The 25,525-nt window shown below is 42.7% G+C and overlaps 1 protein-coding gene across 1 annotated transcript in view; it reads left to right on the top strand.

The window, feature by feature from the left end:
- LOC137378608 (filaggrin-2-like) overlaps window positions 1–25,525 on the top strand; it is a 74,588-nt gene that overhangs the window by 24,606 nt on the left and 24,457 nt on the right. The window contains exons 6-7 of the mRNA XM_068048906.1: window positions 5,386–5,604; window positions 6,723–7,130. Coding sequence (XP_067905007.1) covers window positions 5,386–5,604; window positions 6,723–7,130 — 627 coding nt within the window. The remainder of the gene's footprint in view (window positions 1–5,385; window positions 5,605–6,722; window positions 7,131–25,525) is intronic.

The following is a 25,525-nucleotide window of genomic DNA, read 5'->3' as shown; positions in this document are numbered from 1 at the left end:
TTACTGCAGTAAGGAGGGATGATATCGTAGAAGGGTCCTCAAATGAGGCCATATGGGTAGAACTTAAAAACAAAAAGGGGGGCAATCACTTGGCTGGGCGTGTCCTACAGGCCTCCAAACAGTCAGGGAGAGATAGAGGAGCAGATATGTAGGAAATCTCAGGTGTAAAAATAATTTGGTAATAATAGTCGGGGATTTCAACTTCCCCAATATCAACTGGGATAGTCGTAATACAAACAGCTTAAAGGGGGCAGAATTCTTAAAATGCATCCAGGAGAGCTTTTTGAGCCAGTATGTAGAAAGTCCTACAAGAGAAGGGGCAGTACTGGACCTAATCCGAGGGAATGAAGCTGGACAAGTGGTAGAAGTGTCAGTGGGGGCGCTTTTCGGATAGTGACCATAACGCTAAGATTTAAGGTAGTTATGGAAAAGGACAAAGATGGACCAGAAATAAAGGTACTGAATTAAGGGAAGGCGGATTTCAATATGCTAAAACAGGATCTGGCCAAAGTGGACTCGGAGCAGCTCCTTGTAGGAAAGTCTACATCAGACAAGTGGGAGGAGGCTGATGGCAGATTCAGAGAGCTGAAAGCAGCGGAGGCACTAGAGGAATATAGAAAGCGTAGGGGGGTACTTAAAAAGGAAAAGTAATTAGGAGAGCGAAGAGGGGGCATGAAAAAACACTGGCGGGCAAAATAAAGGAAAATTCCAATTTTGTAAGTATATTCAGGGCAAGAGGATAACCAGGGAAAGAGTAGGGCCCATTAGGGACCAAAGTGGCAATCTGTGTGTGGCGCCGGAGGACATGGGTGAGGTTTTAAATGATTACTTTTCAACTGTGTTCACTATGGAGAAGGACGATGTAGGTGTAGAGATCAGGGAGGGGGATTGTAATATACTTGAACATATTAGCATTGAAAGGGAGGAGGTATTAGCGGTTTTAGTGGGCTTAAAAGTGGATAAATCCCCAGGCCCAGATGAGATGTATCCCAGGCTGCTATGTGAGTCAAGGGAGGAGATTGCTGTTTGTAGTGTACATTAATGGTTTAGACGTGAATATAAGATGTGTGATCAGTAAGTTCGCAGATGACACGAAAATTGGTGATGTCATAAATAGTGAGGAGGAAAGCCTTAGATTACAGGACAATAAAGATGGGCGGAGCAGTGGCAAATGGAATTTAATCCTGAGAAGTGTGAGGTGATGCATTTTAGGAGGACTAACAAGGCAAGGGAATATACAATGGATGGTCGGACCCTAGGAAGTACAGAGGGTCAGAGGGACCTTGGTGTACTTGTCCATAGATCACTGAAGGCAGCAGCACAGGTAGATAAGGTGGTTCGGAAGGCATATGGGATACTTGCCTTTATTAGCTGAGGCATAGAATATAAGAGCAGGGAGGTTATGATGGAGCTGTATAAACCACCAGTTAGGCCACAGCTGGAGCATTGTGTACAGTTCTGGTCACCGCATTATAGAAAGGATGTGATTGCACTGGGGGGGGGGGGGGGGGCGGGGGTGCAGAGGAGATTCACCAGGATGTTGCCTGGGCTGGAGCACTTCAGCTATGAAGAGAGACTGAAAAGGTGAGGGTTGTTTTCCTCAGAGCAGAGAAGGCTGAGGGGGGACCTGATTGAGGTATACAAAATTATGAGGGGCATTGATAGGAAGAAATTGATAGGGGCGGCACAGTGGTGCAGTGGTTAGCACTGCAGCCTCACAGCTCCAGGGACCCGGGTTCAATTCTGGGTACTGTCTGTGTGGAGTTTGCAGGTTCTCCCTGTGTCTGCATGGGTTTCCTCCGGGTGCTCCGGTTTCCTCCCACCACCAAAGACTTGCAGGTGATCGGTAAATTGGCTGTTATAAATTGCCCCTAGTGTAGGTAGGTGGTAGGGCATATGGGATTACTGTGGGGTTATTATAGATGGGTGGTTGTTGGTCGGCACAGAATTGGTGGGCCGAAGGGCCTGTTTCAGTGCTGTATCTCGAAATAAAATAAAAATAAATGGTTGACAGACAGATAATGGACCTGGTTCACAGACTCATAATGGACATGTTTCACAGACTCATAATGGATCTGGTTCACAGACTCATAATGGACTTTGTTCACAGGCTCATAATGGACTTTGTTCACAAACGCATGGTTCACAGTTACATAATAGACTTGGTTCAAATTCTCGGAATGGAGTTGTTTCAAAGACTTATAATGGACATGGTTCACATTTTCAGAATGGAAATAGTTCACAGACTCATAATGGACATGGTTCACAGACTCAAAATGAACATGGTTCATAGACACATAACGGACATGGTACACACGCTCAGAATGGACATGGTTCACAGGCACATAATGGACATCGTTCAAAGATTTATAATGGACATGGCTCACAGACGCATAATGGACATGGTTCACAGAAACATAATGGACATGCATCACAGAAACATCATGGACATGGTTCACAGACTCATAATGGAATTGGTTCACAGACACAGAATGGACATGCATCACAGCCACATAATGGACATGGTTCACAGACTCAAAATGGACATGGTTCACAGACATGTATTGGACATGGTTCATAGACTCAAAATGGACATGGTTCACAGACTCATAATGGACATCTTTCACAGCCACATAATGGACATGGTTCACAAACTCAGAATGGACATGGATCCATGACAAATAATGGACATAGTTCACAGACACATAATCTACATGGTTCACAGACAAATAATGGACATGGCTCACAGACAGTTAATGGACCTGGTTCAGAGATTCACAATGGACATTGTTCATAGACTCATAATGGACTTAGTTCACAGACTCAAAATGGATACGGTTCACAGACCTTTCATGGACATGGCTCACAGACTCATAATGGAGTTGGTTCACAGATTCATAATCGGCATGGTTCACACACTCGTCATTGAATTCTTACACAGACTCATAATGGACTATGTTCACAGACACATCATGGCCATCGATCAATGTCTCAGAATGGAAATGGTTCACAGAAACATAATGGACACGGTTCACAGACACATAATGGACGTGGTTCACAGTCACATAATGGACATGGTTCACAGACTCATCACGGACATGGTTCACAGAAACATCATGGACATGGTTCACAGATTCATAATCGGCATGGTTCACACACTCGTCATTGAATTCTTACACAGACTCATAATGGACTATGTTCACAGACACATCATGGCCATCGATCAATGTCTCAGAATGGAAATGGTTCACAGAAACATAATTGACACGGTTCACAGACACATAATGGACGTGCTTCACAGTCACATAATGGACATGGTTCACAGAAACATAATGGACATGCATCACAGAAACACCATGGACATGGTTCACAGACTCATAATGGAAATGGTTCATTGACACATAATGGACATCCAGCACAGCCACAGAATGGACATGGTTCACAGCCACAGAATGGGCATGGTTCACATACACATTCTGGACATGGTTCACAAACTCAGAATGGACATGGATCAATGACAAATAATGGACATGGTTCACAGACAAATAATGGACATGGTTCACAGACACATAATGGACATGTTTCACAGACTCACAATGGACATGGTTCACAGACAGATAATGGACATGGTTCACAGACACATTATGGACATCGTTCAGAGACTCAGAATGGACATGGTTCACAGACTCAGAATGGACATGGATCACAGACACATAATGGACATGGTTCGCAGATACATAATGGACATGGTTCACAGACTCAGAATGGACATGGATCACAGACACATAATGGACATGGTTCGCAGATACATAATGGACATGGTTCACAGACACATAATGGACATGGTTCACAGACACATAATGGACATGGTTCACAGACTCATAATGGACATGGATCACAGACAGATAATGGACATGGATCACAGACAGATAATGGACATGGATCACTGACAAAAAATGGACATGGTTCACAGACACATAATGGACATGGATCACAGACAGATAATGGACATGCTTCACAGACTCTGAATGGACATGGTTCACAGACACATAATGGACATCGTTCACAGACACATCATGGACATGGTTCACAGACTCACAATGGACATGGTTCACAGACACATAATGGACATCGTTCACAGACACATCATGGACATTGTTCACGGACTCACAATGGACATGGTTCACGGACTCACAATGGACATGGTTCACAGACACATAATGGACATGGTTCACAGACACATAATGGACATTGTTCACGGACTCACAATGGACATGCTTCACAGACACATAATGGACATGCATCACAGACACATAACGGACATGCATCACAGACACATAATGGACCTGGTTCACAGACTCATAATGGACATGGTTCACAGATTCATAATGGACTTGGTTCACAGACTCAAAATCGATATGGTTCACAGACTCATAATGGAGTTGGTTCACAGACCCATAATGGACTTGGTGAACTGATTCATAATCGACATGGATCACACACTCAGCATGGACTTCTTTCACAGACTCATAATGGACATGGTTCACAGACCCATAATGGACCTGGTTCACAGACTCATAATCGATATGGTTCACAGACTCATAATGGACATGGTTCACAGACTCAAAATCGATATGGTTCACAAACTCATAATGGACATGGTTCACAGAAACATAATGGACATGTTTCACAGACTCTGCTTGGACATGGATCACAGACACATAATGGACTTGGTTCACAGACTCAAAATCGATATGGTTCACAAACTCATAATGGACATGGTTCACAGAAACATAATGGACATGTTTCACAGACTCATAATGGACTTGGTTCACAGACTCAAAATCGATATGGTTCACAAACTCATAATGGACATGGTTCACAGAAACACCATGGACATGGTTCACAGACTCATAATGGAAATGGTTCACAGACACATAATGGACATGTTTCACAGACTCACAATGGACATGGTTCACAGACAAGTATTGGGCATGGTTCACAGACTCAGAATGGACATGGATCAATGACAAATAAGGGACATGGTTCACAGACACAAAATGAACATGGTTCACAGACTCATAATGGACACGGATCACTGACACAGAATGGACATGGATCACAGACACATAATGGACGTGGTTCGCAGATACATAATGGACATGGTTCACAGACACATAATGGACATGGTTCACAGACTCATAATGGACATGGTTCACAGTTTCTGAATGGACTTGGTGAACAGATTCATAATCGACATGGTTCACACACTCAGCATGGACTTCTTTCACAGACTCATAATGGACTTTGTTCACAGGCACATAATGGATTGGTTCACAAACGCATGGTTCACAGTTACATAATAGACTTCGTTCAAATTCTCAGAATGGAGTTGTTTCAGAGACTTATAATGGACATGGTTCACATTTTCAGAACGGAAATAGTTCACAGACTCATAATGGACATGCATCACAGACTCATAATGGACATGATTCACAGGCTCACAATGGATATTGTTCACAGACAAGTATTGGACATGGTTCACAGACTCAAAATGGACATGGTTCACAGACTCAGAATGAACATGGCTCACAGTTTCATAATGTACATGGATCAGAGACACATAATGGACATGATTCACTGACTCATCATGGACATGGTTCACAGACTCTGCATGGACATGGATCACAGACACATAATGGACATGGTTCAAAGACACATAATGGACATGGTTCAAAGACACATAATGGACATGCATCACAGCCAAATAATGGACATTTTTCACATACAGATAAGGGACATGGTTCACAGACTCAGAATCGATATGGTTCACAGAAGCATAATGAACTTGGTTCATTGAGTCATAATGGACATGGATCAGATACACATAATGGACATGATTCACAGACTCATCATGGACATGGTTCACAGACTCTGAATAGACATGGATCACTGACAACTCATGGACATGGTTCAAAGACACATAATGGACATGCCTGACAGCCACATAATGGACATGGTTGACAGACTCATAATGGACATGGATCAAGACAAATAATGGACATGGTTCACAGACTCATAATGGACATGGTTCACAGAAACATAATGGACATGGCTCACAGACTCATAATGGACGTGGTTCACAGACAGATAATGGACCTGGTTCACAGACTCACAATGTACATGGTTCACAGACTCAGAATGGACATGGTTCACAGATACATAATGGACATGGTTCACAGACACATAATGGACATGGTTCACAGACTCAGAACGGACATGGATCACAGACACATAATGGAAAAGCTTCACAGACTCATAATGGACATGGATCAGAGAGACATAATGGACATGATTCACAGAGGCATCATGGACATGGTTCACAGTCTCTGCATGGACATGGTTCACAGACTCATAATGGACATGGTTCACAGCCACATAATGGACATGGTTCACAGACTCACAATGGACATGGTTCACAGACAAGTATTGGACATGGTTCACAGACTCATCAAGGACACGGTTCACAGACACATAATGGACACGGTTCACAGACACATAATGGACGTGGTTCACAGTAACATAATGGACATGGTTCACAGATTCATAACGGACATGGTTCACAGAAACATCATGGACATGGTTCACAGACTCATAATGGACACGGTTCACAGACACATAATGGACGTGGTTCACAGTAACATAATGGACATGGTTCACAGATTCATAACGGACATGGTTCACAGAAACATCATGGACATGGTTCACAGACTCATAATGGACACGGTTCACAGACACATAATGGACGTGCTTCACAGTCACATAATGGACATGGTTCACAGAAACATAATGGAAATGGTTCATTGACACATAATGGACATGCAGCACAGCCACATAATGGACATGGTTCACAGACTCACAATGGACATGGTTCACAGACAAGTATTGGACATGGTTCACAGACTCAAAATGGACATGGTTCACAGACTCATAATGGACATCTTTCACAGCCACGTAATGGACATGGTTCACAGACTCACAATGGACATGGTTCACAGACTCAAAATGGACATGGTTCACATACACATTCTGGACATGGTTCACAAACTCAGAATGGACATGGATCAATGGCAAATAATGGACATGGTTCACAGACACATAATCTACATGGTTCACAGACACAAAATGGACATGGTTCACAGACTCATAATGGACATGGATCACTGACAAATAATGGACATGGTTCACAGACACATAATGGACATGGTTCACAGACTCAGAATGGAGTTGGATCACAGGCACATAATGGACATGGTTCACAGACACATAATGGACATGGTTCACAGACTCACAATGGACATGGTTCACAGACTCAGAATGGAGTTGGATCACAGGCACATAATGGACATCTTTCACAGACACATAATCTACATGGTTCACAGACACAAAATAGACATGGTTCACAGACTCATAATGGACATGGATCAAGGACAAATAATGGGCATGGTTCACAGACACTTAATGTACATGGTTCACAGACAAATAATAGACATGGTTCGCAGACTCCGAATGCACATGGATCACAGACAGAATGGACATTGTTCATAGTGTCAGAATGGACATATAGAACATAGGACATTGCAGCGCAGTACAGGCCCTTCGGCCCTCGATGTTGCGCCTACCTGTGAAACCATCTGACCTGCACTATTCCATTTTCATCCATATGTCTATCCAGTGACCACTTAAATGCCCTTAAAGTTGGCGAGTCTACTACTGTTGCAGGCAGGGCGTTCCACGCCCCTACTACTCTCTGAGTAAAGAAACTACCTCTAACATCTGTCCTATATCTATCACCCCTCAACTTAAAGCTATGTCCCCTCGTGTTTGCCATCACCATCCGAGGAAAAAGACTCTCACTATCCACCCTATCTAACCCTCTGACTATCTTATATGTCTCTATTAAGTCACCTCTCCTCCTCCTCTCTAACGAAAACAACCTCAAGTCCCTCAGCCTTTCCTCGTAAGACCTTCCCTCCATACCAGGCAACATCCCAGTAAATCTCCTCTGCACCCTTTCCAAAGCTTCCACATCCTTCCTATAATGCGGTGACCAGAACTGCACGCAATACTCCAGGTGTGGCCGCACCAGAGTTTTGTGCAGCTGCAGCATGACCTCGTGGCTCCGAAACTCGATCCCCCTACGAATAAAAGCTAACACACCATATGCCTTCTTAACAGCCCTATTAACCTGGGTGGCAACTTTCAGGGATTTATGTACCTGGACACCAAGATCTCTCTGCTCATCTACACTACCAAGAATCTTCCCATTAGCCCAGTACTCTGCATTCCTGTTCCTCCTTCCAAAGTGAATCACCTCACACTTTTCCGCATTAAACTCCATTTGACATCTCTCAGCCCAGCTCTGCAGCCTATCTATGTCCCTCTGTAACCTACAACATCCTTCGGCACTATCCACAACTCCACCGACCATAGTGTCATCCGCAAATTTACTAACCCACCCTTCTACACCCTCATCCAGGTCATTTATAAAAATGACAAACAGCAGTGGCCCCAAAACAGATCCTTGCGGTACACCACTAGAAACTAAACTCCAGGATGAACATTTGCCATCAACCACCACCCTCTGTCTTCTTTCAGCTAGCCAATTTCTGATCCAAAGCTCTAAATCACCTTCAATCCCATTCTTCCGTATTTTCTGCAATAGCCTACCGTGGGGAACCTTATCAAACGCCTTACTGAAATCCATATACACCACATCCACGGCTTTACCCTCATCCACCTGTTTGGTCACCTTCTCGAAAAACTCAATAAGGTTTGTGAGGCACGACCTACCCTTCACAAAACCGTGCTGACTATCGCTAATGAACTTATTCTTTTCAAGATGATTATAAATCCTATCTCTTACAACCTTTTCCAACATTTTACCCACAACCGAAGGCTCACAGGTCTATAATTACCAGGGCTGTCTCTACTCCCCTTCTTGAACAAGGGGACAACATTTGCTATCGTCCAGTCTTGCGGCACTATTCCTGTCGACAATGACGACATAAAGATCAAGGACAAAGGCTCTGCAATCTCCTCCCTGGCTTCCCCGAGAATCCTAGGATAAATCCCATCTGGCCCAGGGGACTTATCTATTTTCACTCTTTCCAAAATTGCTAACACCTCCTCCTTGTGAACCTCCATCCCATTTAGCCTAGTAGTCTGAATTTCAGTATTCTCCTCGACAACATTTTCTTTCTCTACTGTAAATACTGACGAAAAATATTCATTTAACGCTTCCCCTATCTCCTCTGATTCCACACACAACTTCCCACTACTATCCTTGATTGGCCCTAATCTAACTCTAGTCATTCTTTTATTCCTGATATACCTATGGAAAGCCTTAGGGTTTTCCCTGATCCTATCCGCCAATGACTTCTCGTGTCCTCTCCTTGCTCTTCTTAGCTCTCCCTTTAGATCCTTCCTGGCTAGCTTGTAACTCTCAAGCGCCCTAACTGAGCCTTCACGTCTCATCCTAACATAAGCCTTCTTCTTCCTCTTGACAAGCGCTTCAACTTCTTTAGTAAACCACGGCTCCCTCGCTCGACAACTTCCTCCCTGCCTGACAGGTACATACTTATCAAGGACACGCAGTAGCTGCTCCTTGAATAAGCTCCACATTTCAATTGTGCCCATCCCCTGCAGTTTCCTTCCCCATCCTACGCATCCTAAATCTTGCCTAATCGCATCATAATTTCCTTTCCCCCAGCTATAATTCTTGCCCTGCGGTATATATCTGTCCCTGCCCATCGCTAAGGTAAACCTAACCGAATTGTGATCACTATCACCAAAGTGCTCACCTACATCTAAATCTAACACCTGGCCGGGTTCATTACCCAGTACCAAATCCAATGTGGCATCGCCCCTGGTTGGCCTGTCTACATACTGTGTCAGAAAACCCTCCTGCACACACTGGACAAAAACTGACCCATCTAAAGTACTCGAACTATAGTATTTCCAGTCAATATTTGGAAAGTTAAAGTCCCCCATAACAACTACCCTGTTCCTCTCGCTCCTGTCGAGAATCATCTTCGTTATCCTTTCCTCTACATCTCTGGAACTATTCGGAGGTCTATAGAAAACTCCGAACAGGGTGACCTCTCCTCTCCTGTTTCTAATCTCGGCCCATATTACCTCAGTAGACGAGTCCTCAAACGTCCTTTCTGCCGCCGTAATACTCTCCTTGATTAACAATGCCACCCCCCACCCCCCCCCCCACCCCACTCTTTTACCATCTTCTCTGTTCTGACTGAAACATCTAAATCCCGGAACCTGCAACATCCATTCCTGTCCCTGCTCTACCCATGTCTCCGAAATGGCCACAACATTGAGATCCCAGGTACCAACCCATGCTGCAAGCTCACCCACCTTATTCCGGATGCTCCTGGCGTTGAAGTAGACACACTTTAAACCAAGTTCTTGCTTGTCAGTGCCCTCTTGCGTCCTTGTAACCTTATCCCTGACCTCACTACTCTCAACATCCTGTACACTGGAACTACAATTGAGGTTCCCATCCCCCTGCTGAATTAGTTTAAACCCCCCCGAAGAGCACCAGCAAATCTCCCCCCCAGGATATTGGTACTCCTCTGGTTCAGGTGAAGACCATCCTGTTTGTAGATGTCCCACCTACCCCAGAAAGAGCCCCAATTATCCAGGAAACCAAAACCCTCCCTCCTACACCATCCCTGCAGCCACGTGTTCAACTCCTCTCTCTCCCTATTCCTCGCTTTGCTAGCACGTGGCACAGGCAACAACCCAGAGATAACAACTCTGTTTATTCTCGCTCGAAGGACATGGATCAGAGACACGTAATGGACATGATTCACAGACTCATCATGGACATGGTTCACAGACTCTGAATGGACATGGATCACAGACACATAATGGACATGGTTCAAAAACACATAATGGACATAATTCACAGACTCACAATGGACATGGATCACTGTCTAATAATGGACATGGTTCACAGACACATAATGGACATGCTCCGCAGACACATAATAGACATGGATCACTGACAAATAATGGACATGGTTCACAGACTCATAATGGACATGGTTCACAGACACATAATGGACATGGTTCACAGACTCATAATGGACATGGATCACTGACAACTCATGAACATGGTTCACAGACACATAATGGACATGGATCACTGACACACAATGGACATGGTTCACAGACTCAGAATGAACATAGATCACAGGCACATCATGGAGATGGTTCACAGACACATAATGGACATGGTTCACAGACACAGAATGGACAAGTTTCAAAGACTCATAATGGATGTGTATCACAGACACATAATGGATATGGATCAGAGACACATAATGGACATGATTCACAGCCACATAATGGACATGGTTCACAGACCCATAATGGACATGGTTCAGAAACTCATAATGTACGTTTCACAGACTCATACTGGACATGGTTCACAGACAAATAATGGACATGGTTCATCGAGTCATAATGGGCATGGATCAGAGACACGAAATGGACATAATTCACAGACTCACAATGGACATGGATCACTGTCTAATAATGGACATGGTTCACAGACACATAATGGACATGCTCCGCAGACACATAATAGACATGGATCACTGACAAATAATGGACATGGTTCACAGACTCATAATGGACATGGTTCACAGACACATAATGGACATGGTTCACAGACTCATAATGGACATGGATCACTGACAACTCATGAACATGGTTCACAGACACATAATGGACATGGATCACTGACACACAATGGACATGGTTCACAGACTCAGAATGAACATAGATCACAGGCACATCATGGAGATGGTTCACAGACACATAATGGACATGGTTCACAGACACAGAATGGACAAGTTTCAAAGACTCATAATGGATGTGCATCACAGACACATAATGGATATGGATCGGAGACACATAATGGACATGATTCACAGACTCATCATGGACATGGTTCACAGACTTGGCATGGACATGCATCACAGCCACATAATGGACATGGTTCACAGACCCATAATGGACATGGTTCAGAAACTCATAATGTACGTTTCACAGACTCATACTGGACATGGTTCACAGTCAAATAATGGACATGGTTCATCGAGTCATAATGGGCATGGATCAGAGACACGAAATGGACATGATTCACAGATTCATCATGGACATGGTTGACAGACTCTGAATGGTCATTGATCACAGACACACAATGGACATGGTTGAAAGACAAATAATGGATATGCCTTACAGCCACATCATGGACATTGTTCACAGACTCATAATGGACATGGATCACTGACAAATAATGGACATGGATCACTGACTAATAATGGACATGATTCACAGACTCATCATGGACATGGTTCACAGACTCTGCATGGACATGGATCACAGACACATAATGGCCATGGTTCACAGACACATAATGGACATGCATCACAGCCAAATAATGGACATGGTTCACAGACTCACAATGGACATGGTTCACACACAAGTATTGGACATGGTTCACAGACTCAAAATGGACATGGTTCACACACTCATAATGGACATCTTTCACACACAGATAATGGACATGGTTCACAGACTCACAATGGACACGGTTCACATACTCAGAATGGACTTGGTTCACAGATTCAAAATCGATATGGTTCACAGACTCATAATGAACTTGGTTGATCGAGTCATAATGGACATGGATCACTGACAACTCATGGACATGGTTCACAGACACATCATGGACATGGTTCACAGACTCACAATGGACTTGGTTCACAGACAAGTAATAGACATGGTTCACAGACTCTCAATGGACATGGTTCACAGACACATAATGTACATGGTTCACAGAAACATAATGGACATGGCTCACAGACTCAGAATTGATATGGATCACTGATAACTGATGGACATCGTTAACAGACACATAATGGACATGGCACACAGACTCAGAATTGATATGGATCATTGACAGCTGATGGACATGGTTCACAGACACATAATGGATATGGTTTACAGACTCAGAATGGACATGGATCACTGACAAAAAATGGACATGGTTCACAGACTCACAATGGACATGGTTCACACACTAGTATTGGACATGGTTCACAGACTCAGAATGGACATGAATCACAGACACATAATGGACATGGATCACAGACTCATAATGGACATGCATCATCGACCCATAATGGACAGTTCACTGACCAATAATGGACATGGTTCACAGACACATAATGGACATGGTTCACAGACACATAATGGACATGGTTCACAGACTCAGAATGGACATGAATCACAGACACATAATGGACATGCATCACAGACCCATAATGGACCTCGTTCACAGACACATAATGGACATGGTTCACAGACACATAATGGACATGGTTCACAGACTCAGAATGGACATGGATCACTGACACATAATGGACATGCATCACAGACCCATAATGGACCTCGTTCACAGACACATAATGGACATGGTTCACATGCTCAGAATGGACAGGGTTCACAGACACAGAAGGGACATGGTACACATGCTCAGGATGGACATGGATCACAGGCACATGAAGAACATCGTTCAAAGACTGATAATGGACGTGGTTTAAAGACAAATAATGGACATGCCTTACAGCCACATAATGGACATGGTTCACAGACAGGTAATGGACATGCCTTCCAGACACATAATGGACATGGTTCACAGACCTACAATGGACATGGATCACTGACAAATAATGGACATGGATCACAGACACATAATGGACATGGTTCACAGACACATAATGGACATGGTTCACAGACACATAATAGACATGGTTCACAGACTCTGAATGGACATGGATCACTGACAAATAATGGACATGGTTCACAGACTCAGAATGGACATGGGTCACAGATTAATAATGGACATGGTTCACAGACACATAATGGACATGGTTCACTGACAAATTATGGATATGTTTCACAGACACGGAATGGACATGCTTCACAGACACCTAATGGACATGGTTCACAGACTCAGAATGGACATGGTTCACAGACACATAATGGACATGGTTGACAGACTCAGAAAGGATCGCTGACAAAAAATGCACATGGTTAACAGTCACATATTGGACAGGGTTAACAGACACATATTGGACATGGCACACAGACTCAGAATTGACATAGATCACTGACAAATCATGGACATGGTTCACAGTGACATAATGGACATGGTTCATAGACACATAATGGACAAGGTTCACAGACTCAGAATGGACATGGATCACAGACTCATAATGGACATGCATCAACGACCCATAATGGACCTCGTTCACTGACCCAGAATGGACATGGATCACAGACACATAATACACATGGTTCACAGACTCATAATGGACATGGATCACTGACTAATAATGGACATGGATCACAGACAAATAATGGACATGCTTTACAGACACACAATGGACATCGCTCACATACTCACAATGGACATGGATCACAGACAAATAATGGACATGCTTCATTGACACATAATGGACATGGTTCACAGACAAATAATGGACATGGTTCACAGACACATAATGGACATGGTTCACAGACACATAATGGACATGGTTCACAGACTCAGAATGGACATGGCACACAGACACATAATGGACATGCATCAACGACCCATAATGGACCTCGTTCACTGACTCAGAATGGACAAGGATCACAGACACATAATGGACATGGTTCACAGACACATAATGGACATGGTTCACAGACTCAGAATGGACATGGCACACAGACACATAATGGACATGCATCAAAAACCCATAATGGACCACGTTCACTGACTCAGAATGGACAAGGATCACAGACACATAATACACATGGTTCACAGACACATAATGGACATGGATCACTGACTAATAATGGACATGGATCACAGACACATAATGGACATGGTTCACAGACTCAGATTGGACATGGCTCACAGACACATAATGGACATGCATCAAAAACCCATAATGGACCACGTTCACTGACTCAGAATGGACAAGGATCACAGACACATAATACACATGGTTCACAGACACATAATGGACATGGATCACTGACTAATAATGGACATGGATCACAGACACATAATACACATGGTTCACAGACACATAATGGACATGGATCACTGACTAATAATGGACATGGATCACAGACACATAATGGACATGGTTCACAGACTCAGAATGGACATGGCACACAGACACATAATGGACATGGTTCACAGACACATAATGGACATGGTTCACAGACACATAATGGACATGGTTCACAGACTCAGAATGGACATGAATCACAGACACATAATGGACATGCATCACAGACCCATAATGGACCTCGTTCACAGACACATAATGGACATGGTTCACAGACACATAATGGACATGGTTCACAGACTCAGAATGGACATGGATCACTGACACATAATGGACATGCATCACAGACCCATAATGGACCTCGTTCACAGACACATAATGGACATGGTTCACATGCTCAGAATGGACAGGGTTCACAGACACAGAAGGGACATGGTACACATGCTCAGGATGGACATGGATCACAGGCACATGAAGAACATCGTTCAAAGACTGATAATGGACGTGGTTTAAAGACAAATAATGGACATGCCTTACAGCCACATAATGGACATGGTTCACAGACAGGTAATGGACATGCCTTCCAGACACATAATGGACATGGTTCACAGACCTACAATGGACATGGATCACTGACAAATAATGGACATGGATCACAGACACATAATGGACATGGTTCACAGACACATAATGGACATGGTTCACAGACACATAATAGACATGGTTCACAGACTCTGAATGGACATGGATCACTGACAAATAATGGACATGGTTCACAGACTCAGAATGGACATGGGTCACAGATTAATAATGGACATGGTTCACAGACACATAATGGACATGGTTCACTGACAAATTATGGATATGTTTCACAGACACGGAATGGACATGCTTCACAGACACCTAATGGACATGGTTCACAGACTCAGAATGGACATGGTTCACAGACACATAATGGACATGGTTGACAGACTCAGAAAGGATCGCTGACAAAAAATGCACATGGTTAACAGTCACATATTGGACAGGGTTAACAGACACATATTGGACATGGCACACAGACTCAGAATTGACATAGATCACTGACAAATCATGGACATGGTTCACAGTGACATAATGGACATGGTTCATAGACACATAATGGACAAGGTTCACAGACTCAGAATGGACATGGATCACAGACTCATAATGGACATGCATCAACGACCCATAATGGACCTCGTTCACTGACCCAGAATGGACATGGATCACAGACACATAATACACATGGTTCACAGACTCATAATGGACATGGATCACTGACTAATAATGGACATGGATCACAGACAAATAATGGACATGCTTTACAGACACACAATGGACATCGCTCACATACTCACAATGGACATGGATCACAGACAAATAATGGACATGCTTCATTGACACATAATGGACATGGTTCACAGACAAATAATGGACATGGTTCACAGACACATAATGGACATGGTTCACAGACACATAATGGACATGGTTCACAGACTCAGAATGGACATGGCACACAGACACATAATGGACATGCATCAACGACCCATAATGGACCTCGTTCACTGACTCAGAATGGACAAGGATCACAGACACATAATGGACATGGTTCACAGACACATAATGGACATGGTTCACAGACTCAGAATGGACATGGCACACAGACACATAATGGACATGCATCAAAAACCCATAATGGACCACGTTCACTGACTCAGAATGGACAAGGATCACAGACACATAATACACATGGTTCACAGACACATAATGGACATGGATCACTGACTAATAATGGACATGGATCACAGACACATAATGGACATGGTTCACAGACTCAGATTGGACATGGCTCACAGACACATAATGGACATGCATCAAAAACCCATAATGGACCACGTTCACTGACTCAGAATGGACAAGGATCACAGACACATAATACACATGGTTCACAGACACATAATGGACATGGATCACTGACTAATAATGGACATGGATCACAGACACATAATACACATGGTTCACAGACACATAATGGACATGGATCACTGACTAATAATGGACATGGATCACAGACACATAATGGACATGGTTCACAGACTCAGAATGGACATGGCACACAGACACATAATGGACATGCATCAAAAACCCATAATGGACCACGTTCACTGACTCAGAATGGACAAGGATCACAGACACATAATACACATGGTTCACAGACACATAATGGACATGGATCACTGACTAATAATGGACATGGATCACAGACACATAATGGACATGCTTTACAGACACACAATGGACATCGCTCACATACTCACAATGGACATGGATCACAGACAAGTAATGGACATGGTTCACATACTCACAATGGACATCGCTCACATACTCACAATGGACATGGATCACAGACAAGTAATGGACATGGTTCACATACTCACAATGGACATCGCTCACATACTCGCAATGGACATGGATCACAGACAAGTAATGGACATGGTTCACATACTCACAATGGACATCGCTCACATACTCACAATGGACATGGATCACAGACACATAATGGACATGGTTCACAGACACATAAAAGACATGGTTCACAGACTCATAATGGACATGTATCACTGACAAATAATGGACATGGTTCACAGACCTACAATGGACATGGATCACTGACAAATAATGGACATGTTTCACAGACTCGGAATGGACATGGCTCACAGACACATAATAGACATGGTTCACAGACAAATAATGGACATGCCTTACAGCCACATAATGGACATGGTTCACAGACCTACAATGGACATGGATCACTGACAAATAATGGACATGGTTCACAGATTAATAATGGACATGGATCACAGACACATAATGGACATGGTTCACAGACACATAATGGACATTGTTCACAGATTAATAATGGACATGGATCACAGACAAGTAATGGACATGCTTTACAGACACACAATGGACATCGCTCACATACTCACAATGGACATGGATCACAGACAAGTAATGGACATGGTTCACAAACTCAGAATGGATATGTTTCACATACTCATAATTGACATCTTTCACAGACACATAATGGACGTGGTTCACAGACTCATAATGGAAATGTTTCACAGACTCATAATGGACAGTTCACAGACTCATACTGGACATGGTTCACAGACTCACAATGGACATGCATCAACGACCCATAATGGACAGTTCACTGACTAATAATGGACATGGTTCACAGACACATAATGGACATGGTCCACAGACACATAATGGACATGGTTCACAGACACATAATGGACATGGTTCACAGACTCATAATGGAAATGGTGCACAGACTCATAATGGACATGGTTCACAGACAGATAATAGACCTGGTTCACAGACTCACAATGGACATTGTTCACAGACTCATAAAGGACATGGTGCATAGACTCAGAATGGACATGGCTCACAGACACATCATGGACATGCATCACAGACCCATAATGGACCTCGTTCACAGACTCATAATGGATATGGATCACTGACAAATAATGGACATGGTTCATTGACACATCATGGACATGGTTCACGGACAAATAATGGACCTCGTTCACTGACTCAGAATGGACATGGATCACAGACACATAATACACATGTTTCACAGACTCATAATGGACATGGATCACTGACTAATAATGGACATGGATCACAGACACATAATGGACATGGTTCACAGACACATAATAGACATGGTTCACAGACTCATAATGGACATGTATCACTGACAAATAATGGACATGGTTCACAGACACATAATGGACATGGTTCACAGACACATAATAGACATGGTTCACAGACTCATAATGGACATGTATCACTGACAAATAATAGACATGGTTCACAGACTCATAATAGACATGGATCACAGACAAATTATGGACATGTTTCACAGACACATAATGGACATGGTCCACAGACAAGTAATGGACATGGTTCAGAAACTCACAATGGATATGGTTCACAGACTCATAATTGACATGGTTCACATACTCAGAATGGAGATGGTTCAAAGACACATAAGGGACATGGTACAAAAGCTCAGGATGGACATCGATCACAGGCACATTAACAACATCGTTCAAAGACTCATAATGGACGTGGTTCAAAGACAAATAATGGACATGCCTTACAGCCACATAATGGACATGGTTCACAGACCTACAATGGACATGGATCACTGACAAATAATGGACATGGTTCACAGACTCAGAATGGACATGGCTCACAGACACATAATAGACATGTTTCACAGACAAATAATGGACATGCCTTACAGCCACATAATGGACATGGTTCACAGACATACAATGGACATGGATCACTGGCAAATAATGGACATGGTTCACAGATTAATAATGGACATGGATCACAGACAAATAATGGACAAGGATCACAGACACATAATGGACATGGTTCACAGACACATAATAGGCATGGTTCACAGACTCTGAATGGACATGGATCACTGACAAATTATGGATATGTTTCACAGACACATCATGGACATGCTTCACAGACACCTAATGGACATGGTTCACAGAATCAGAATGGACATGGATCACTGACAAATAATGGACATGGTTCACAGACACCTAATGGACATGGTTGACAGACTCAGAAAGGATCGCTGACAGAAAATGCACATGGTTAACAGTCACATATTGGACATGGTTAACAGACACATATTGGACATGGCACACAGACTCAGAATGGACATGGATCACTGACAAAAAATGGACATGGTTCACAGACTCATAATAGACATGGTACACAGACACATAATGGAGAAGGTTCACATACTCACAATGGACATGGATCACAGACAAAAAATGGACATGTTTCACACACTCTTAATGGACATGGATCAGTGACACATCATGGACATGATTCACAGACTCATCATGGACATGGTTCACAGACTCTGCATGGACATTGATCACAGACACATAATGGACATGGTTCTCAGACTCATAATGGAAATGGTTCACAGACACATAATGGACATGGTTCACAGACAGATAATAGACCTGGTTCACAGACTCACAATGGACATTGTTCACAGACTCATAATGGAAATGGTTCACAGACACATAATGGACATGGTTCACAGACTCATAATGGACATGGTTCACAGACAGATAATAGACCTGGTTCACAGACTCACAATGGACATTGTTCACAGACACATAATGGACATGGTTCACAGACTCATAATGGACATGGTTCACAGACAGATAATCGACCTGGTTCACAGACTCACAATGGACATTGTTCACAGACTCATAATGGACATGGCTCACAGACACATCATGGACATGCATCACAGACCCATAATGGACCTCGTTCACAGACTCCTAATGGATATGGATCACTGACAAATAATGGACATGGTTCATTGACACATAATGGACATGGTTCACAGACAAATAATGGACACGGTTCACAGACACATAATGGACATGGTTCACAGACACATAATGGACATGTTTCACAGACACATAATGGACATGGTTCACAGACTCAGAATGGACATGGCACACAGACACATAATGGACATGCATCAACGACCCATAATGGACCTCGTTCACTGACTCAGAATGGACATGGATTACAGACACATAATACACATGGTTCACAGACTCATAATGGACATGGATCACTGACTAATAATGGACATGGATCACAGACACATAATGGACATCGTTCACAGACACATAATAGACATGGTTCACAGACTCATAATGGACATGTATCACTGACAAATAATGGACATGGTTCACAGACTCATAATGGACATGGTTCACAGACACATAATAGACATGGTTCACAGACTCATAAAAGACATGGATCACAGACAAATTATGGACATGTTTCACAGACACATAATGGACATGGTCCACAGACAAGTAATGGACATGGTTCAGAAACTCACAATGGATATGGTTCACAGACTCATAATTGAGATCTTTCACAGACACATAATGGACATGAATCACAGACATATAATGGACATGGTTCACATACTCAGAATGGACATGGATCACAGACACATAAGGGACATGGTACACATGCTCAGGATGGACATCGATCACAGGCACATTAAGAACATCGTTCAAAGACTCATAATGGACGTGGTTCAAAGACAAATAATGGACATGCCTTGCAGCCACATAATGGACATGGTTCACAGACCTACAATGGACATGGATCACTGACAAATAATGGACATGGTTCACAGACTCAGAATGGACATGGCTCACAGACACATAATAGACATGGTTCACAGACAAATAATGGACATGCCTTACAGCCACATAATGGACATTGTTCACAGACCTACAATGGACATGGATCACTGGCAAATAATGGACATGGTTCACAGATTAATAATGGACATGGATCACAGACACATTATGGACATGGTTCACAGACAAATAATGGACATGCCTTACAGCCACATAATGGACATGGTTCACAGACCGACAATGGACATGGATCACTGGCAAATAATGGACATGGTTCACAGATTAATAATGGACATGGATCACAGACACATAATGGACATGGTTCACAGACACATAATAGACATGGTTCACTGACTCTGAATGGACATGGATCACTGACAAATTATGGATATGTTTCACAGACACATAATGGACATGCTTCACAGACACCTAATGGACATGGTTCACAGAATCAGAATGGACATGGATCACTGACAAATAATGGACATGGTTCACAGACACATAATGGACATGGTTGACAGACTCAGAAAGGATCGCTGACAAAAAATGCACATGGTTAACAGTCACATATTGGACATGGTGAACAGACACATATGGGACATGGCACACGGACTCAGAATGGACATGGATCACTGTCAAAAAATGGACATGGTTCACAGACTCATAATAGACATGGTACACAGACACATAATGGACAAGGTTCACAGACTCACAATGGACATGGATCACAGACACGTCATGGACTTGTTTCACACAATCTTAATGGACATGGATCAGAGACACATAATGGACATTGATCACAGACACTTAATGGACATGGTTCACATACTCAGAATGGACATGGTTCACAGACACATAAAGGACATGGTACACATGCTCAGGATGGACATCGATCACAGGCACATTAAGAACATCGTTCAAAGACTCAGAATGGACGTGGTTCAAAGACAAATAATGGACATGCCTTGCAGCCACATAATGGACATGGTTCACAGACCTACAATGGACATGCATCACTGACAAATAATGGACATGGTTCACAGACTCAGAATGGACATGGCTCACAGACACATAATAGACATGGTTCACAGACAAATAATGGACATGCCTTACAGCCACATAATGGACATGGTTCACAGACCTACAATGGACATGGATCACTGGCAAATAATGGACATGGTTCACAGATTAATAATGGACATGGATCACAGACACATAATGGACATGGTTCACAGACACATAATGGACATGGTTCACAGACACATAATGGACATGGTTCACAGACTCAGAAAGGATCGCTGACAAAAAATGCACATGGTTAACTGTCACATATTGGACATGGTTAACAGACACATATTGGACATGGCACACAGACTCAGAATTGACATGGATCACAGACAAATCATGGACATGGTTCACAGCGACATAATGGACATGGTTCACAGACACATAATGGATATAGTTCACAGACTCAGAATGGACATGGATCACTGACAAAAAATGGACATGGTTCACAGACTCATAATAGACATGGTACACAGACACATAATGGACAAGGTTCACAGACTCACAATGGACATGGATCACAGACGCGTCATGGACATGTTTCACACACTCTTAATGGACATGGATCAGAGACACATAATGGACATGATTCACAGACTCATAATGGACATGGTTCACAGACAGATAATAGACCTGGTTCACAGACTCACAATGGACATTGTTCACAGACTCATAATGGACATGGTGAACAGACTCAGAATGGACATGGCTCACAGACACATCATGGACATGCATCACAGACCCATAATGGACCTCCTTCACAGACTCATAATGGATATGGATCACTGACAAATAATGGACATGGTTCATTGACACATAATGGACATGGTTCACATACACATAATAGACATGGTTCACAGACACATAATGGACATGGATCACAGACACATAATGGACATGGTTCACAGACTCAGAATGGACATGGCACACAGACACATAATGGACATGCATCAACGACCCATAATGGACCTCGTTCACTGACTCAGAATGGACAAGGATCACAGACACATAATACAGATGGTTCACAGACACATAATAGACATGGTTCACAGACTCTGAATGGACATGGATCACTGACAAATTATGGATATGTTTCACAGACACATAATGGACATGCTTCACAGACACCTAATGGACATGGTTCACAGAATCAGAATGGACATGGATCACTGACAAATAATGGACATGGTTCACAGACACATAATGGACATGGTTGACAGACTCAGAAAGGATCGCTGACAAAAAATGCACATGGTTAACAGTCACATATTGGACATGGTTAACAGACACATATTGGACATGGCACACAGACTCAGAATGGACATGGATCACTGACAAAAAATGGACATGGTTCACAGACTCATAATAGACATGGTACACAGACACATAATGGAGAAGGTTCACATACTCACAATGGACATGGATCACAGACAAAAAATGGACATGTTTCACACACTCTTAATGGACATGGATCAGTGACACATAATGGACATGATTCACAGACTCATCATGGACATGGTTCACAGACTCTGCATGGACATTGATCACAGACACATAATGGACATGGTTCTCAGACTCATAATGGAAATGGTTCACAGACACATAATGGACATGGTTCACAGACAGATAATAGACCTGGTTCACAGACTCACAATGGACATTGTTCACAGACTCATAATGGAAATGGTTCACAGACACATAATGGACATGGTTCACAGACTCATAATGGACATGGTTCACAGACAGATAATAGACCTGGTTCACAGACTCATAATTGAGATCTTTCACAGACACATAATGGACATGAATCACAGACATATAATGGACATGGTTCACATACTCAGAATGGACATGGTTCACAGACACATAAGGGACATGGTACACATGCTCAGGATGGACATCGATCACAGGCACATTAAGAACATCGTTCAAAGACTCATAATGGACGTGGTTCAAAGACAAATAATGGACATGCCTTGCAGCCACATAATGGACATGGTTCACAGACCTACAATGGACATGGATCACTGACAAATAATGGACATGGTTCACAGACTCAGAATGGACATGGCTCACAGACACATAATAGACATGGTTCACAGACAAATAATGGACATGCCTTACAGCCACATAATGGACATGGTTCACAGACCTACAATGGACATGGATCACTGGCAAATAATGGACATGGTTCACAGATTAATAATGGACATGGATCACAGACACATTATGGACATGGTTCACAGACAAATAATGGACATGCCTTACAGCCACATAATGGACATGGTTCACAGACCGACAATGGACATGGATCACTGGCAAATAATGGACATGGTTCACAGATTAATAATGGACATGGATCACAGACACATAATGGACATGGTTCACAGACACATAATAGACATGGTTCACTGACTCTGAATGGACATGGATCACTGACAAATTATGGATATGTTTCACAGACACATAATGGACATGCTTCACAGACACATAATGGACATGGTTCACAGAATCAGAATGGACATGGATCACTGACAAATAATGGACATGGTTCACAGACACATAATGGACATGGTTGACAGACTCAGAAAGGATCGCTGACAAAAAATGCACATGGTTAACAGTCACATATTGGACATGGTGAACAGACACATATTGGACATGGCACACAGACTCAGAATGGACATGGATCACTGTCAAAAAATGGACATGGTTCACAGACTCATAATAGACATGGTACACAGACACATAATGGACAAGGTTCACAGACTCACAATGGACATGGATCACAGACACGTCATGGACTTGTTTCACACAATCTTAATGGACATGGATCAGAGACACATAATGGACATTGATCACAGACACATAATGGACATGGTTCACATACTCAGAATGGACATGGTTCACAGACTCATAAAGGACATGGTACAC

This window comes from Heterodontus francisci, chromosome 17 (assembly GCF_036365525.1).
Source record: "Heterodontus francisci isolate sHetFra1 chromosome 17, sHetFra1.hap1, whole genome shotgun sequence".
Taxonomy (NCBI): Eukaryota; Metazoa; Chordata; class Chondrichthyes; order Heterodontiformes; family Heterodontidae; genus Heterodontus; species Heterodontus francisci.
The sequence above is the reverse complement of the archived record's forward strand: the minus strand, read 5'-3'. Positions and strand labels throughout refer to the sequence as shown.